The sequence below is a fragment of the Bos indicus x Bos taurus genome, chromosome 29 (genome assembly GCF_003369695.1).
Source record: "Bos indicus x Bos taurus breed Angus x Brahman F1 hybrid chromosome 29, Bos_hybrid_MaternalHap_v2.0, whole genome shotgun sequence".
Taxonomy (NCBI): Eukaryota; Metazoa; Chordata; class Mammalia; order Artiodactyla; family Bovidae; genus Bos; species Bos indicus x Bos taurus.
This window is the reverse complement of record NC_040104.1, coordinates 12,859,130-12,876,304: the sequence shown is the minus strand read 5'-3', so window position 1 is coordinate 12,876,304 and position 17,175 is coordinate 12,859,130. Positions and strand designations below refer to the sequence as shown.

Genomic DNA, 17,175 nt, shown 5'->3' with positions numbered 1-17,175 from the left:
GTAGGCATATGTGGCAGAGATCTGGTGACTGGGGTGTGGGAACAAGAGGGAACCAGCTCTGCATGGAGTACCTCACCCAAAATCCCCTGGAGGAGAAGCCCAGTGATGACATCATCTGAGATGGGATGAAGGGAGTCTATTTCATTACCCCTTATAATTCCTCTGATTGAAGAGGTGGTGGAGTTGGTGGGTCATCACAAACTCTTCCACTGCCTAGACCATTACCAAGTCTCTATCCTTGGGGCTGCCTCTCCCCAGCTTCAGTCATGTAGTTCTGCAGGAAACTGATAAACATGTGTGCGGCTGGGTCAGGGCCAGAGACCATGTAAAGCCAGTCATAAGACCCCATGTCCCTGCCAAGATGGCTGATCTAAGGCTGTACATGTGATCTGAGGTGGGTCATTCAGAGAACACCCTTGAACTCTGATGTCTGCAATCTTCTTTCCTTACTAGGTGATGCTTTCAGGATTTAAAACCCTAGGGCAGATAGCTTGAACTCCCTTAAAAGGTGTAGAAGCCTTAAGGAAGAAAATTGCCACGCTAACACTATCAAAGTAGACTGAAGGGAAAGATCGAAGGTGAGAAAGTATTGATGACTTCTGATTTCTTGGGTCTAGTCACTGAGATCTTTGTATTTGCTCTGATTCTTGTATCCTGGATTCCCAGATCATTTCAACGAGTCTCCGTTTTCCTTGAAGCCAGTTGGAGTAGGGCTCCTCTCAATTTTGATTCAGACTTGGTTCTAGATCCTTCACTACCAGACACAAAAAGAGTCAACCATTTGTTTCAGCACCATTAAGAGTGAAACCATTTATTCTTTATTGAGAATAGGGTGTAAAGTGAAAGTATAAGTGAAGTTGCTCAGTTATGCCCGACTCTTAGAAACCCCATGGACTGGAGCCCACCAGGCTCCTCTGTCCATGTGATTTTCCAGGCAAGAGTACTGGAGTGGGGTGCCATTGCCTTCTCCAGAGAATAGGGTGTACAGACCACCAAATACAGTTCACCAGCATCCTGGGCAGGAGTGCCCAAAGTGTGAGTGAGTGTGTGTTAGGAGTGGCCTTACTGATTCCTGAACCACTCCAAGCATTCACACTGCCTGTGCCAGGCCAATTCTGTCCTTTCTTCGATCAAAGACTGAGAAATACAGCCTCAGAAAGACGTCACCCAGGATCCACATCTCTGTAGATGAACTCTGTTGATGCCCTTTAAAGGCAGTAAAGCAGCGGCCTCTAGAATCCTGGGGGAGTCAGAGACACACACCAGTCAGCATGTCACCCTACCAGTGACTTCCCCAAAATCCAGACCCAGCACAATTCTTTGCTTTATTTCCCTATTTTGGTAAGTATCAAGGGGTTTTCTCAGTAGCAGTGGATGTGAGAGTTCATCCAAAGCCAAATAGGGCCAAGACATGAGGTTGTCATGAGGAAGGGTGTGGTGAGTGGGGGACTGGAAGTTGGGGAAACAAAGGAATGAAAAACAACAAAGTCCTACTGTAGAGTGTAAGGAACTATATTCAATATTCAGTGATAAACCACATGAAAAAGAATAAGAAAAAAATATATATTTTTTATGTGTATACTGAGTCACATTGTTGTGTGGCAGAACTTAACACAACACTGAAGATTAGCCACACTTCAATATAAATTTTTAGAAAAGAACAAGTGTGTCCATAGTTCCCCTCACTCCCTGTTTCTTTTCTTCTGACTCCTGCTCCCTGTTTTCTCTGCAAAGAATGCTTCTTCTCCTCCTGCATCCCCACAATCCATACTTTATTTAAAAACTTTTTTTGTATTGGAGTATAGCTGATTAACAATATTATGAGTTTCAGGTGGACAGTAAAGGGACTCAACCATATGTATCCAGGTATCCTGGTCCCAAGGACACCCCTCCTATCCAGGCTGTCATATAACTGAGCGGAGTTCCCTGTGCTAAAAGTAACTCCTTGTTGGTTATCCATCTTAAATAGAGCAGTTCCCACAACACATTCTTGAAGACTTAACTCAGGAACTCTGAGAAGCCTCCTTCGTCCCACAGTCACCCTCTGGCCACTCCAGGCTTGGTTGGGTAATGTACTCTGGTTCCCCATCCCCACTGGTCAGTCCGTAGCCCTCATCACCCTAGTAAGTCCCCAGTGCCCCAGTGCACATCACCTTGAGATGACATTTGCATGGAATCCAGTGCAGTTTTGCCTAGAACCTAGCAACCCTCCATATGGCTCAATGAGTTTGTGGTTTTAGAATCACTGAAATTTCCTCTGTTCCTCAAAGCCTTCTTTGAGCCCATCAGCCAGCTCTGAACACTTTCAGGGAGCTAACATGAAGCCTCCACCCTGTGCTGGGGCTTAGCAGTCACTGTGCTCCCTTTATTCACTTTAGTATCCAACCTCCCTACAGAGGGGTCTGGCATTTCAACTAACAAAGGAGGCACCTGGCTGGAGCAAGGGGAAGATGCAGCCGAGAACAAGGCTGACCATGTAATTTATCATCCAAACCAGGAAAAGTTTGAGAAGGGGACAGAGACTGTTAACTTATTCTGGGACATCACACTGGGACTGTCCCCAGCCATTCTCCTTGTAACATGGCCTATTTCAGGGACTGCTAGAGCTGAATTTCATGTTCATGCACCTACGGGTTCAGATTGAATTGAAGCTCTTTGAGGACTGAGGACCTTAGTGTTCCCCTCTCCTTGTGACTCCCACCATGTCATAAGGTGTGGCATCTCCATATTTATTTCAGGAAGATCAGTGTCGCACACAGCCCTTACTTCTCAAGTGATTGGTTTTGTGGGAGGCACTGGCCCAGCCACAGGGCTCAGCAGCATCTGCAATGGTGTGACATGACTTCCAGAGGGCGCCCTCCTCCCAGAGCAGCCCAAGGGTTCCTGCAAGCTCCAGTTTGAGAACCAACCCTCAGTATTGTCCCCTCACCTTGAGGATGTAGGCTTGACCTGGCACTCGGTAGTTGTTGCTTTTGATGGTGAAGATAATAGAGGGTAGGCTATTGACCGCAGAACATGAAACGTAGTGCTGTTAGAGAGAGAGGGAGAGAGGTTGGCCCTGGAAATCCTTGTTGTGTGTGGAGACTGGGAGTGACCCTGGGGCATGACCCTTCACCTCAGAACCCTGTGGCGTGGCACCGATGAGCTTCCAGATGTTATTGACCAGTGTACTTGGGCCTACGATATCTGATGACCCCGTGTCCACAAGGGCCTTGCAGCCGCCAGAGCAAGCAATAACCTTTCTTTTCATGGAGATGCTGAGAGACAATGGAAGAAAGCGGGCATCAAGGTCATTCTGAGTGTACCCAGAGTTGCCCCCTTCCCAACTGTCTCATAAACAGCCCTTCATCTGTTGCCCTCTTTTCATCTACTCTCGACACAGCACCTTTCTTGACATGCTCGAATGCAGTACTTGAATACACCAGGATCTTTTGTACCTTGACACAAGCTGGTCTTCCTTCCTAGAAGACTCCACTCCTCTTTGACTAGCAAATTTCTTCTCATCTTCCAGATTCCACCTTAATTGTATTGTTTTCAGGAAGCCTTTCCCCCGGTGTTTATCGTCTCCTGTCTTGGTCACTCTCTGTAGACCCTTCCTCATGTCTGCTGCTGCTGCTGCTGCTGCTAACTCACTTCACTCATGTCCAACTCTGTGGGACCTCATAGAATGCAGCCCACCAGGCTCCACAGTCCCTGGGATTTTCCAGACAAAGTACTGGAGTGGGTTGCCATTGCCTTCTCCTCCTCAGGTATAGCATGTACCAAAGTCAAAATTCACTATGTGGGCAAGTCATTTCGTGTACATCTGCCTTCTTAGATGTGAGGGCGAGTTTTATTCTCCTTGGCTCCCTAAAGTGCCTGGCACACAGTGGACTCCCAATGATTGTTTGTTCAATGAGTGAATGAAGACTGAGAAAATAATAAGAAACATGCACAGAGCTGTATCTGATGGGGAACAAATATTGGGTCACACATGGAGTGAAGATGGAGATTCACAGGGGCAGCAGATTCTCATAGTAGGGGGAGAGAGGGGCTCCTTTGGGAGAGGGTGTCTCCCAGCACTGCTCCTACAACCAGCTCAGACCTTGAGACCTTGGCCAGGAAATACATGACTACCCCACAGAAACTCCAATGAATAGGTCAGCTTTTGTCTGAGGGCATCACACAGAATCCTATCAATTATGCCTCTTGTCCTCAGGTCACTCCTGGATCCCATCTTCCTGATTCTCTGTTATAGCACCTGTCCCACTGTGTGCCGAAGAATGTGGGGTGTCCTTTTTATTAGTTGGTTTCACATCTTAAGACTGCAGCCAAGCTCTCTCTACTGCTGGGTAGCTGCTTCCTAAGAAGACCGGGTTTCCCCATCTTCTCAGGACTGTCCCTGAGAACTTCCTATGTCCTAGGTAGCCCTGGACAGTCGGTCATCTTATCATAACTCTCTTCAGGCTGGTGAAATTCCCCCTGATCCTCTGTTCACCACACTGTAGAGTCCTCTAACCATGCTCCCGATCTCAAAGAGCAGTGGGTGCAGCCCTCTCCCAGCTGCACAGACCTCTCTGGACCCTTTTAGGACCCTTGTCAGAGCCTTGCTTGGAAGGCCTGGGGATTATGAACCCATAGGTTGTTTGTGTATCTATGTGCTTCTGTGTTTATTTGTATGTGTGTTTCTATGTGTCTCTGTGTGTGCTTGTGTGTCGCTGACTAGCTATGCATGTTTTTATGGGTCTCTGTGTAGATTTATATGTGTCTGCTTGTGTGTTTCCATGTGTCTGTGTGTTTGTCTGTGTCATTAAAGGTGGTGTATATGTCTGTGTGACTGTGTGTCTGAGAATGTATTTGTGTGTGTCTGCCTGTGTCCATGTACAGTAGTGGGTGCATCACTTGGGCTGTCCCTCAGAGGGAGAGGTTTACCGGTCCATGTGTACACTCCAGTCGCCTGCTTTCATCAATGGTATCCAGTTGAGCTCTCCCTTGTAGTAGCGGTGGTCCGCCCCACCAAACATCACCACACTGCCCTCCCGCTCATCTCTGTAGAGAGAAGAGGGGTGGGGGGAATCCTTGGAGGACAGTAGCAATGGCACTGTCTGAGAACTGTGCTTGTCCACCCATCAATGCCCTAATAAGGTCCCCATGTACAGATGCAGAAATAGCATCTAGGAGAGATTGAGATCCAGACTGAGGTCGGTTACTAGCTAATGAGTGGCACAGAGGAGGTTAGAAGCTGAATCACTTGGCTGGGCTCCACCCGCTATGTCTTCTGAAGATGCCCTGGACCTCCAGTGACCTGAGTGCTCAGACACCTTCAGAGGGCACAGTGCTGAAGTGTTTTGGTTTCCCATTGTCAACCTTGTCATTTTTCAGGAAAATCAAGGCCTGGGGTTTCTAAGGGTGTGGGTTCAGTTCACCCAGAGTTGGCTCTGCTGGCCTATGACCTCTACTGTCCAAAGGGCCCCTCACTCAGAAGGGACCCCATCTCTGCTCTCCCTGTCCTGAAATGCCTAATATTTCTTGAACAAGGTGTCCCACACTTTTGTGTCCCACACTTTCATTTCTCACTGGCTCCTACAAATTGGGTAGCTGGTTCTGGGCTCCCAGTGGAATGCTAATGAGGAAGGAAAGACATCCACCATCCTTCTCCTTCCTTCCTAATCAAATTCATAAGCAAATCCTAATGCCTTTTCCTTCAACTTGTTTTCTTTTGCCTTCCTTTATCCTTCCTCCTCACTCACCCCCCGTAGACCATGTTACTGGTCTTGAGCCCAGGAGTAGGGTTGTGTTCCAATAAAATTTTATATATAAAACCAAGGGTGAAGCCAGTTGGGCCCTGGGGCCATAGTTATCCTGGGTTAAATTATCTCTCAGGGTACTTCTTTATCAAGTGTTCTATAATTTCTGTGCACCTGAAAGCATCTTACAGCTAATTTGGAGAAAGGGATTGTCCATGTCAGACTTACTTGCTCAAGTAGAAGGCAAAAACAGGTTCAGAAATGGCACCTTCATTCTTCAGCTTGTAAAAGATGGGGATGGCTCCAGAGGGGGATATGTTGGTATAGCTCAAGCCCAAGACGCCATCAAATCTCATGCCCTCAAACCCAGATTCTTCTAGGCATAGACCGAACTGCTGATCAGTACTTACAAGGTCCCCAATCTGTGGGAGAGAAGAGTATTCCCATTTACAGATATGTGAAGTGGGGCTAGGACTGGGCTGTGGTGCATTGCCATTAGATACTCAGAGAAGAACTGAGGCTGGGCTTTGTCTTCGGTGGCCCACAGATGGTTAGATCAAGCTGGGAGGAGAATTTGGGTTCCATTTGAGAGAGGCTGTGCATTTTAAAACATCTGCCCCTCTGAAAAACACCACCTAGGTGAGTCAAATTGGCCTCGTGGCTTATGTCCAGGTGGGGCAACCAAGAGTCAGGCCAGGTGACATAGGTGCCACCTTAGGGAAAAAACAATCGAGAGCAAGATAGCCTTCTCTTTGGCATCACTGTGACCTAATGACAGGAATGGACGGAATTCTCTGTAATGTACTGAGGATTCTGCATCTGTCCAACACAATCTTGCTTGCAGGGTTCTATGAAATTACTGTCTGGGGAATTCACTTTTTGGGATATGTGTATATTTCTGTGAGTGTGTATGAGAGAGCAACAGAGAGAGGGGAACTACTCAAGTATTTTGGGGGAGGCAGGCCATAGGTTTATTAATTCTCAATGGTCGTCTAGAGTGAGAACTCATTTATCAGGCCCCTTGACTTCTCAGGCCTCCAGTTTCCCACTATGGATACCTGAAGCCCTTGACTGCCCCCAAGGTCCACAGATCAGTTTTATTCTGTCCCCAAACATCCCACAGAAACTTCAGTCCTGAAAAGCCAGCCTAACTTTACCACTTACCACATGTGTGCCCTCAGCAAGGCCCTTGCTGTCTGCACCTCAGTTTCCACATATGTCTCATGAGCTAATCAGAGTAACTGCTGTGTGGGGTTGTTGAAGGATTAAACCAGTTATCACCTGAAAGTGCCTGGAACATTTGGTGAATATAAAAGTGGGTGCTTTTATCCCTTCTTCTAGCTCCCAGAAAAATGAACCTTGAACTGCTCATGGGCAGAGGAGCTGCAAGTCCACACCTCAAGCCACTCTCTGGGTTAGCTAATTTGTTTGTTTGTGTGTCACCACAGACACTGCCTCCCCAGAGACATGAACCTGCGGATAAGATGGCCAATATCTATGGGAGTTAGGCTAGGAAGGGTCCTGCCAGATGGTCCTGCATCTGTTTTTCAAGCAGTGGTCACTCCATAGCCAGTCCTGACTCAGCATTTGTAACACTGTTACCCGAACTGTGTCATGAACAACAAGTGCTTCAATTCTCCCAGATCCATAGGTGATGCTGAAGGTCCTCCTGCTAAGCCGGAAGGTAGAAGACTCAAGATGTCTGAACCTATCGTGTTTAGCTGCAGACACAAGAGATGAGTGTCATCAGGTGCCAAGGGTGGAAATAGGGTGGCAGGGCAAGTGAAGGATGGTCTGGGTAGGGGGTGTCTGTACTTACAACAGGTTGAGCTGTTGCAAAAGATGGAGGGCACCCACAACTCAGATGAGCCTGTGTCAAAGATAACCTGGAATTCCTGAGGGGGTGTCCCAATGGTGATGTTACCCACATAGAAAAACTACAGGGAGAAGGATAGAGTGGGTTAGTGCAGAACTGGCTACCCTCTATTCCCAAACTGATGCCTCCCTCTGGGTGTCACATATCTCTTGAAATCACTTTCTAACCACAGAGCAGCTCACAGACTTTGGTCACAGATGTATCTGCATTTGATACATTTTTCCTGCACTACATTGTATGCAGGATATTGATTCTATGATCAACGTTGAAATGGCACCTCCTGCATGGGAAGCCCAGAGGCATATCCACTGGGCCTCCAGGATTGCTGGACACCCAGGGAAGTCCTGGTGCCTTCATTTGAGAAGCTCTGTCTTCTCTTCAAACCCAGCCTTAGCACCCGCTTCTCCAGGAGGTCCTTCTTGATCAACCCCAGCCACTCCCTCTAAACTCAGACCACATCCAATCAACAGCACACAGTTGACCCTCTAATTTGACATGTGTTTGCTCTTTGCCTATCTCTCAGGCTAGTATGGGAATTTTTAAAGATATCTTGAAGAAAAAAATAAGCCCTTTTTCTAATCTAAAAACAGGAACCACAGTGATTCTTATGGCCATACTCAGAATACAGGTTCAGTAACTTTTTACTGCTGTGGTTCTTGCATCTGTGGCAACTGAATTCCTCTACCTGGGGATTCACAATTGCTTTGCAGTTGGTTCTACTTTTTGATCAGTGATGGTTCACTCTTTATCTATAACTGAGTGGCTCACTTAGTTCAGAAGGAACAATCGCCCTCAAACTAATGACACATCTTTGACACAGAAATGGATGTTTACCTGCCACCTGGTAATTGCGAAGCCAATCAAAGACCAACAGTTGAGGATGAGAGTGCCCTCTCCTATGGGTGGGGTCCCTGTTTTCCAGTGTCTCTGCCTCATGCAGGAACCCCAACCCCAACATCCCACCTGGCACCTCCAGATGAGCCCCAGTGCTAGGCTAGAGCACCAGGGGGCGCTGTGGAGCAACATGCTCCCCAAATACTCACATCCCTGATGTTTCTCAGCGGGTGAATAGTTAGATTTGAGCCACGAAAAGAAATCTGGGACAGTCTGTAAGCATGCTCCTTCACGAAATTGTTCAGCATGTTTTTTCCACTGAGGGTTTTTGTCATGGTCTTCACTCTCCTTAGAGGTATTCTTTCACCGAGCATTTGACAAAGAAAACAAAGAAGATGCTACAATTAGCTGTCAGTTTTAAGGTATAACTGTCATTGTTATGGCCCTGTGTATTTTCTAGTAATTTTTGTTAGGCACATTATTATCAGAATTTTATGCATATACCATGGCAAAGACATAGATTTGAATACAGGTTCTGTTCTGCAATCTTGGGTAAGCCATATGACCATGTGGTGTCTCAGCCTCCCCTTCGGTAAAATGGTGGAATGTAACAATACAAACCCTCCAAATAAAATATCTTGGGGATAAGTTAAGTGATGGTTATAAGATACCTGATAAATAGGAAGTCTCAACAATGACAGCCATTAGCATTGCTGTTGCCATCTCACTCATTCCTTCTCATAGAACCTCAAGGAAGGAGGTAGAAGGGGGACTTTTATCCTCTTTTACAAGGGAGCAATTTGAAATGCAAGAGGTTTCTGAGTTGACTGTGTTCACACTGCCTGTCTGATATAAAACAGGGTAAAACTGTGTATCTTTCTCCAAGTTAAAAGAGAAGAGAGAGTTGAAAGAAGAATCCAAGATATAGGGAACAAGTAAGGGAAATTCAGAGGCTTGAGAAGGAAGTAAGAGTCAAATGAAAAATTAAAAGAAAACCACACAAGGAAAAATACCCTCACAGTGACTTCCAAAGTGATGGAGAGATAAATGACAGTGATACAGAGATGCAGACATAGACATATACACACTGCTGTAGACCAGGAAAAAAGAGGACATGTTGATTAAATGTAGAAAAGTGCTATCCCACAGAACCACATCAACATCTGCATAGACTATGCACTGAACAGTTGCAAGGAGTTGCATTTTCAATAGGTCATGACATGACTGGACCCCAAGATTTGTGCAACCCAAATCTACACCAAGACCTTGGGATCCACAGTTCCTATAGCAAGTTACTTATCAATAAGTGAGAGTTGAACTTTAAGACTCTTAGGGAAATATTCCATTCCCTTCTAAACCTGATGGCTGGAAGAATAACCAGATGAAAAGAAAAATCCGAGAAAGGAATATGATGTGACTTACAGTCCCCATACTTACTTGACTATGCACTCTGAGAAGGCCACCAGCCCGAGGAGCACAAGCCACTTCATGTTTCTTTCCTGGCTCCAAGTACTCAGGGAAGTTTGGGTTCTTAGCATGTAGTGGCGACCAGGACCCCCTAGTTATATATCCTCTGACTTACCCTAGTTTTCCCTTTTAGGCCACTAAAAGATCTGAGAAAAACACAAAGGTCTTGATAAAATCTTTACCTTCATCAGTGTCCTTGGTAAGTGGCCTTTGAAGCTTTTCAGAATACAGAGAATTGAAGTGTAATCTCTTCTTTGAAGCTTTGCTGGAAAATCAAACTGATCTGCATGTACACCTAAGAAGACAGAAAACCTTGCCTACTTGGAGAAAAAACTGCTAAGAACATCATGAAAATGGATACTAGGGGCCATGCTTGACACTTGTGGTTTCATGTCATCTTCCTAGCTACTTCATTAGATATGCATTGCTGTCTTCATTGGAGAGGACATTGCTAGGAGGATAAGTTGTCAAATGGCAAACTGAAGAATTCACGGGCAGCCCAGGGTCTTACAGCTGACTTTAGGTAGTGGGTCTAATGGGAGACATCAGGGGCACTTATGATGCCAGTCTGCATCAAAGATTTAGGACACAGCAGTACTTCAATTGCATGGTTTCAATATTGGAAGAAATGTCATATGCATCCACAAAATATTTTATACCATCCAGCAACTGTACAAGGAAGAACTGTGTACTAGGCTCTGGGTTAAAGGCTTCAAAGTCAAAGTTGATCAAGACAAAAGTAGTCTTTATCTTAAGAGAGCTAAAAGTCTAGTTCTCACAAACTCATGGCCCCAAGAGGCAGGAGATACGATTCTAGGACTAGGTTGCCTTGTTGGAATCTGGGCATCACAGGCCTTACCACTGGGAGCAGCCTTTCCTCTACTTCACACATGCTGGAAAGCAGGCCTGTTGGCCATGTTTTCAAGAGAATCAGAACTTTGGATTTATATGTACAATCTACTGATTTTAATGTTAGAAACTAATTTTTTCCCCCTGAAAAAAACATTGGGAACAAAATCTCCATAGCAATGTGCTGGAATCAGCCTTCAGTCTCTGCAGGTTTTTGTTTCTGGCCTAGAGTTGGGAGTGCAGTGGGGACAGAGAGGAATTTAATTCTTGTTGGTTGATTTTAAAAGAGACTGAATGCATAATAAACATGCTGGCTCATTGAAAAAGACCCTGATATTAGGAAAGATTGAAGGGATGAGGAGAAGCTGAAACAGAGAATGAGATGGTTGGATGGCATCACCAAGTCGATGGACATGAGCTTGAGCAAGCTCCGGGAGTTGGCAATGAATAGGGAAGCCTGGCATGCTTCAGTCTATGGTGTTGCAAAGAGACCGACACAACTGAAGGACTGAACTGAACTGAACAAATTGAGAGCAAAGACTAATAAATCTAATTGCATCAAATTGTTGATTAGCTACCTAAAACAACACATTACTTAAATGGCTTTAAAATTCAGACTTATGACTCTCTATTCTGCTTCATTCTGTACTCTAAGGCCAAATTTGTGTGTTACTTCTGGTATTTCTGGACTCCTCCTTTTGCATTCCAGTCCCCTATAATGAAAATGACTTCTTTTTAGGCTGTTAGTTCTAAAGGTCTTGTAGGTCTTCATAGAACTGTTAAACTTTAGCTTCTTCAGAGTTACTGATCAGGGCATAGACTTGGATTATTGTGGTATTGAATGGTTTGCTTTGGAAATGAACAGAGATCATACTGTCATTTTTGAGACTGCATCTAAGTACTGCATTTTTGACTCTTTTGTTGACTATGATGACCTACTCCATTTCTTCTAAGGGATTCCTGCCCACAGTAGTGGATATAATGGTCATCTGAGTTAAATTCACCCATTCCAGTCCATCTTAGTTTGCTGATTCCTAGAATGTCTATGTTCACTCTTGTGATCCCTCATGATGTTCACTAGAATGTCTATGTTCACTCTTGTGGTCCCTCATGATGGGATTAGCCTCTCGCTCTTTTTCTCTGTCATTCTCCCTCTTCTTCCTTCCCTTCAACCACCACATGTGAGAACACAGCAAGAAGAGAAAGACTGATGCAACTCAAGAATGTCTCCACTGGGAACTCAATTGGCCACCATCTTGATGTTGCATAATCTCCAGTCTATGACAACCTGTGGGACTAAGAGATTAGTTTTGTAGTTATTGATGCTGAATGATGAAATATAGGGTTCATGACACTCTTCTTTCTTATATTTGTTATGTTTGAAGTTGTTTTCCAGTAAGAAGTTTATAGAAAGTTCATTTTGAATTTTCGATCTTAGTGATATCCTGACGAGCCCAAGATAGCAGATTCAGGCAGGTCCCCAATGAATGAGTGGTTGAAGGACCACAGGCTTCTTACTCCAACTCATCTTTTGTCATCTGAAAACTGTCCCCCATACCTGACACCCTTACCACCCCATACCCCCATCTGCATCTCCATTCCTCTGCTAAGCTGAGTCATCTAGCTGGAGATGTGGATGATTCAGGACAGGGTCTGGAAACAGAAGGAATGCAGATATTTTTAGAAAGAATGAACTGGAAGACCCATCTCGGTTTTCCCTTCTTTAGTGCCATCTGCAGGTGAGGTATTGGGCCTGGGTAGGGAGGGAGCCACAAGTGGGACTGCCTAGATATCTACAAGTGAAGGGAGGAAGAATTCAGAACCCAGTAACCAAGAGGGGGGCAGCTTGCACAGGACCCAAGAGGGAAGGAAGAAGCACTGGGAAAAGAATAGTGCCTACCTGAGGGCCAGACCTACCTGAGCCTTCCAGTTACACTTGGAAGTCACATCCTTCCTGCTGAAATTCCTTCTCCAGATGTGCGCCAGCAGAGCTGTACTCACTGCTAATGAGTCACAGGGAGATTGACAGCCTCCCCCAGAGGCCCTTTGATTCCACTCTAACTGTGGGTATTGTCCCAAGCCAGAGAGCAAATGGCAGGTCATCCAAAAGATGACCTACTTTAAACAGTATTTAAAATACTACAAAATTTGCCTAAGAGTCCTGGAATATCTAATTCCCACAGTTTTTTTTTTTTTTTTTTGGAGAGATGATTCATCAACATAATTTGGGTTTCTGCTGAGGAATATACAAGCTTCCCCATTGGTAACTTCTGGATTATAACTACATGATCTCATCCCACAGATCCCAAATGATGGTATGTTCCACTGGGCAAGGCCTCTAAGTTCCCCACTGTCACAGCAGCTGTGTGTCAAGTGGTCTACCACTCTCAGTTCTGATCCCAGGCCTATGAACATCACCAGCCAGTTACATCCCCCTGCCCACCAGAGGCAACCTTATCATCCTCAGCAACACCCACCTCTGAGCCACTTGTCCATTGATTGGCACTGAGCATCAGTCTGGAACAAGTGTTCTGGAGCAAGTCCAGTCTCCCTCATCCAAAGATGGGAAACTGAACCCTGGGGCATATGACTCACCTTAGCTGCAGGTGAGTTAGTGAAGACTTGGGACCCTGGAAATCTGCTTCCCAGGCTAGGAGACTTCCAGGAAGAGAAAGATGAGAGAAAGCTCAATTGCATCCACTGCTGGGTAGCTATCAGATGTCTGAAAGCACCAGAGTGGAAGTTTCTTTCCTGTTGCCCCTCAAGTCTGGTTCCAGTTTTATCAGCAGACCTGCCTCCATGTAGCAGCAGGAAAGCAATATTCAGGGCTGTTTCTTCTGGGTTCCAGGCACAGTGGGAGAGCCCCAGCTGTAGTGACCCTAGGAGGCCGTTGTGCAGGTGGTGACTGACTCACTCCCAACTCAGATCCCCAGAGCTTCCACTCCTCATTCACACAAGACAGACTGTTGGCTGACTGGGTAACATGAACCTGCATTCACAGAGAGAAGCTTTTTCTTCTGAGCCTTCTGTCAACTTAGATATGTGCCTTATGTTTCCTCAGGGAACCCCTGGCTGAGTGAGGTCGGAGTCTGAAACTAGCCTGGATGCAGGGAATGTGTTCCCTCTTTGATGCTCCAAATAGACCTTGGACATTCAAAGGCCTTGAGAGAATGACAATCACCCTTATATCTTGTAAGGACTTTGCTTTATGAATCTGGTTGGAGAAAAAGGACAGAAACACAGGACAAGGCTGGACATCTCTGGGTCCCAGCTGACTGTGAGTTGAGTTCCAGCCACTAGGCTTCACAGTCAGGTTCTGATGTAATTCACAAGCCACCTTTGAGGAAGCAAAAGAGGAAAGAGTTTTGGGCTGAGAGCAGTGTGGTCAAAGGGCCTTGGGAATCACACGGGGCAAGATGAAACAAGGGTCATTACTTGTTTCTTTGCTCTATCAGTTCCTTGGCACTTCTACTCCTGAGAACAAGTACATGGAGATAGTCCTAGCATCTGATACTCCTGGTGATAACCAGTTTGTGGACACGTCCCTTAGTCCAGAGCATATTCAGCCTCGTGATAGCCCCAGGTTCTCCCTTCTTAGAAAGGTTGACATGGCTCATTGCTGCTAACTCACAAGTGAAGCATGGGATGAGGTCATGGTGGTTAACCTGTAGGCCAAATTCCAAGGATGGAAGGAAGATTGGCAGTGGAAGGGTAGCCATTCATTAAATTTGGTTACCTTGGTCCTTAGCAGGGCTACTTCCCACATCTAGAATATTTTTCTCCCAGCTTTTTGCATGTCCTGGTCCTTCTAAACATCATCTCAAATGAGTCTCCCTCAGGCTTGCTTTCCCTGGCCACTGCACTCTCACAAGCACAGACCCTGATACAAAAAGTGCCTAGACCCTTCCCTCCATCAAAACAATAAATATAGTTACAAAAGTGGATAGATGGAGAGGGATAAATTGAGAGTTTGAGATTAATATATGTGTACTACTTTATTTCATAGATAATCAACAAAGACCTACTGTACAGCACAGTAATTCTGCTCAATAATCTGTAATATCCTGTATGGGAAAAGAATCTAAGAAACAATGGATACATATTTATGCATAAGGGAATTAATTTCTCATACAACTAATATTAATACAATCTGTAAATCAACTACACTCCTATATAAATTAAAACCTGAATTAAAAAAAAAATGCTTACATGTAGAAACCCATGGAGTTTTTGAGACTCACAGGGTTTCAGATATGATGCTAGATATGGCAGACTGGATGCAGAAATCTAGACATTATCTGAGCTTGCCTTTTCCTGAGCTTTTGTGTCTTTTACTTCTAGTGTCACCTTTGATTTGTCTTTGGAGGTCTAATACAAGAGCTTGGAGACACCAGCTGGGTGTTAGTTGAAGGATGAGAGGCAGGCGCTAGTGGGAGAGTGAAATCCAAGCTCCCTAGCCTTGGGTTGGGGCACGTTTGAGGAGCAATTTATATCCCAAGTTCACTGTGAAAACAGGCTGTAGCTTCCCTCTCCATGACTTGCATGATATCAGACCCAGCCTGGTTTCATCCTTTTTCATGTCCTGCTTCCCCTGAGACCTCACTGGTTTCTCTGGGAGAATTTTTTTTTGGGGGGGGGCAGTACTAGGTCTTCATTGCATAGAAGGCAATGGCACCCCACTCTTACCTGGAAAATCCCATGAAAGGAGCCTGGAAGGCTGCAGTGCATGGGGTCGCTGAGGGTCAAACACGACTGAGCAACTTCACTTTCACTTTTATTCATTGGAGAAGGAAATGGCAACCCACTCCACTGTTCTTGCCTGGAGAATCCCAGCGATGGCAGAGCCTGGTGGGCTGCCATCTATGGGGACGCACAGAGTTGAAGATGACTGAAGTGACTTACCAGCAGTAGCAGGTCTTCATTGCTGCTCAGGACTTCTCTATTTTCAGTGAGCAGGGGCTCCTCTGTAATTGCAGTGCACTGGCTTTTCAATCCTCTGTTTCTCTTGATGTAGATCACAGGCTCTAGGGCACTCAGGCTCAGTAGTTGTGGCCCACCGGCTTAGTTGCCCTGGGGCATTTACAGTCTTCTGAAACCAGGTCTCAAACGTACATCTTAAGCTCTGGATCAAAAGGGAAAGCACTCTGGAAGGAATTTGAAATAAATCACTTTTACATGAAACTTGGCACCATGGCCTATTTATGAGGAGACTGATAAAGGATTGTCCCTACTTCAAGCAACCTCCTGAGATCAGGACTGATTGAGGTTCCCCTCCCCAGGGTTCCTACAGAATCTTGAAGCTCTCCTGCCATGTGGCTTTGTTCTCTCTTCAGTTTCTGAATCTCACACTAGACCACACCTTCCAGAGGGCAGGGCTGTCACTTGACTCACTTGTAAGTATATGTCAGTAGATATTGTCTCATTCAGACCCTAATGTCAAGACAAGGGTAACACAAAGATCAGTTATTCTATTATGAGTGTTACGTTATAGGTTCAACGGTTGTAATCAAAACCTAAATAACATTGTCTTAGCTACAATAAAATTTCAATTCTCTGTCATATAATGTTAGTGCAGGTCTCTCCACAGAGATGAGGGCCCACTTCTTTCTTGTCACATCTTCCACCTGTGCTACTTACCTCTGGTCTTACCTGAGGTCAGCCCGCTGTCCTCAGCCAGCTGCAGCCACAGGGCTGGACCAGCAGCTTTATCTCCTTCATTTTGCTTCCTGCTTTTATTTCTTCTCTTTTCTTTCTACTTTAATTTCAGACCAAAAAATCTGGAGTCATCCCTTCCCCCCTCCAGAGACCCTCCAGCTGAAACCAGGGACCCGGGTGGAGGGCGTGGGGAGTGAGGGGTCTCGGGCCACACGGGGCGCTGCTGAGCCTGCTGCTGTCCCCTCTGGGGACGCCTGTTCCAGGAAGTCAGGCAGGACCCCCCAGTCTCTCTGCTCACCTGCTCCACCCCCCCATCAGCACTTAAGCCACACGACAAAAGTCTGCAGTGGGAGCTGCACACAGGCCCGTGGGCATGGCCCCAGTGAAGCAGGTGGTTCAGGGCAGAGCTTCAGGGACGGGGCATAGAGGCCCTCAGGCGACCTTCATGTGACATAGTATTTTACCCACCTGAGTATTGTATCGAGCCTTTTCTGTATTTTAACAAGAAAGCAAAACACTAGTTTCTTATTTAAGACGTTAAGGGTTTGTGGGGTGGGGTGGGGTTCACAGGACACTTGGATTTGTTCTCCTTTTCCCTTGGTTTCACATGGAGTGCGTGCTCATGAATGTGTGTGGATGTGTGTCAGAGCCTCACCAGGAGATTAGGCCACTGGAGGCCCAGGGCGGCTTACAGTTCTCTGCTTTAGTCACTTAATTCCTGAGTGTTTCGGAGAACAGGAAACAATAGCAGATATCATGTAGGAAAGG

General features: G+C 45.8%; 1 protein-coding gene across 6 annotated transcripts; it reads right to left on the bottom strand.

Moving 5' to 3' along the window:
• Positions 1-795: 795 nt before the first annotated feature.
• On the bottom strand, positions 796-16,061 carry LOC113886290 (pregnancy-associated glycoprotein 1-like). Of its 6 annotated transcripts, none has more exons than XM_027532375.1 (10): positions 15,655-16,061; positions 10,086-10,198; positions 8,646-8,796; positions 7,546-7,663; positions 7,329-7,447; positions 5,955-6,148; positions 4,912-5,028; positions 3,116-3,257; positions 2,930-3,028; positions 796-1,240 (listed from the first exon to the last, which is right to left on the bottom strand). In XM_027532375.1, exons 3-10 carry the CDS (start codon positions 8,769-8,771, stop codon positions 1,091-1,093), a joined length of 1,065 nt encoding a protein of 354 aa, XP_027388176.1. In that variant the 5' UTR covers positions 8,772-8,796; positions 10,086-10,198; positions 15,655-16,061; the 3' UTR covers positions 796-1,090. The 6 variants fall into 6 exon arrangements, with proteins under 6 accessions (XP_027388176.1, XP_027388174.1, XP_027388175.1 ...); XM_027532373.1 differs by lacking the exon at positions 15,655-16,061 and adding an exon at positions 12,670-15,393; XM_027532374.1 differs by lacking the exon at positions 15,655-16,061 and having other exon boundaries at positions 10,086-11,124.
• Between the last annotated feature and the right edge of the window lie 1,114 nt (positions 16,062-17,175).

Excerpts from the sequence above, each read along its gene's own strand:
- LOC113886290 (XM_027532372.1), bottom strand. The coding sequence starts at position 9,974 with ATGCTAAGAACCCAAACTTCCCTGAGTACTTGGAGCCAGGAAAGAAAC. Across the intron at positions 8,797-9,873 it reads TTCTCAGAGTGCATAGTCAA|AATACCTCTAAGGAGAGTGA; the intron begins GTAAGTATGGGG and ends GCTCGGTGAAAG. Across the intron at positions 7,664-8,645 it reads CGCTGAGAAACATCAGGGAT|TTTTTCTATGTGGGTAACAT; the intron begins GTGAGTATTTGG and ends TTCTCCCTGTAG.